General features: G+C 39.1%; 1 protein-coding gene across 1 annotated transcript in view; it reads left to right on the top strand.

The window, feature by feature from the left end:
• Nucleotides 1–1,112, top strand: part of LOC102878555 (probable maltase-glucoamylase 2) — a 70,312-nt gene that overhangs the window by 68,254 nt on the left and 946 nt on the right. The window contains exon 48 of the mRNA XM_025045843.1: nucleotides 16–495. Coding sequence (XP_024901611.1) covers nucleotides 16–495 — 480 coding nt within the window. The remainder of the gene's footprint in view (nucleotides 1–15; nucleotides 496–1,112) is intronic.

Here is a 1,112-nt window from a genome sequence, read left to right as displayed (position 1 = left end):
CTACAAGTACTGCTGCCAGCACTAGTATTACTCTTCCTATCATAACCACTCCTTTCCCTATAGGTACTAGTGAACTTACAACTAGCACTACTGTTATGGATGTCACTACTCCTTTCCTTACAAGTACTACTGAACTTACAACTAGCACTACTGTTATGGATGTCACTACTCCTTTCACTACAAGTACTAGTGAACTTACAACTAGCACTACTGTTATGGATGTCACTACTCCTTTCCTTACAAGTACTGCTGCCAGCACTAGTATTATTCTTCCCATCATAACCACTCCTTTCCCTATAAGTACTACTGAACTTACAACTAGTACTACCGATACTGTTATCACTACTCCTTTCCTTACAAGTACTGCTGCCAGCACTAGTATTATTCTTCCCATCATAACCACTCCTTTCCCTATAAGTACTACTGAACTTACAACTAGTACTACCGATACTGTTATCACTACTCCTTTCCTTACAAGTACTGCTGCCAGCACTAGTATTATTCTTCCCATCATAACCACTCCTTTCCCTATAAGTACTACTGAACTTACAACTAGTACTACCGATACTGTTATCACTACTCCTTTCCTTACAAGTACTGCTGCCAGCACTAGTATTATTCTTCCCATCATAACCACTCCTTTCCCTATAAGTACTACTGAACTTACAACTAGTACTACCGATACTGTTATCACTACTCCTTTCCTTACAAGTACTGCTGCCAGCACTAGTATTATTCTTCCTATCATAACCACTCCATTCCCTATAGGTACTAGTGAAATTACAACTAGCACTACCGTTATGGATATCACTACTCCTTTCCTTACAAGTACTGCTGCCAGCACTAGTATTACTCTTCCTATCATAACCACTCCTTTCCTTACAAGTATTACTGAAATTACAACTAGCACTACTGTTATGGATATCACTACTCCTTTCCCTGCAAGTACTACTGCTGCTAGCACTAGTATTACTCTTCCTATCACAACCACTCCTTTCGCAACAAGTGCTACTGAAGTTACAACTAATACTACTGTTCCTAATACTACTACTCCTTCCCCTATAAATACTTTTACTAATAGCACTTATGTTACTCTTCCTTTCACAACCACT

The sequence above is a fragment of the Pteropus alecto genome, unplaced genomic scaffold, assembly GCF_000325575.1.
Source record: "Pteropus alecto unplaced genomic scaffold, ASM32557v1 scaffold22, whole genome shotgun sequence".
NCBI classification, from domain to species: Eukaryota; Metazoa; Chordata; class Mammalia; order Chiroptera; family Pteropodidae; genus Pteropus; species Pteropus alecto.
The sequence above is the reverse complement of the archived record's forward strand: the minus strand, read 5'-3'. Positions and strand labels throughout refer to the sequence as shown.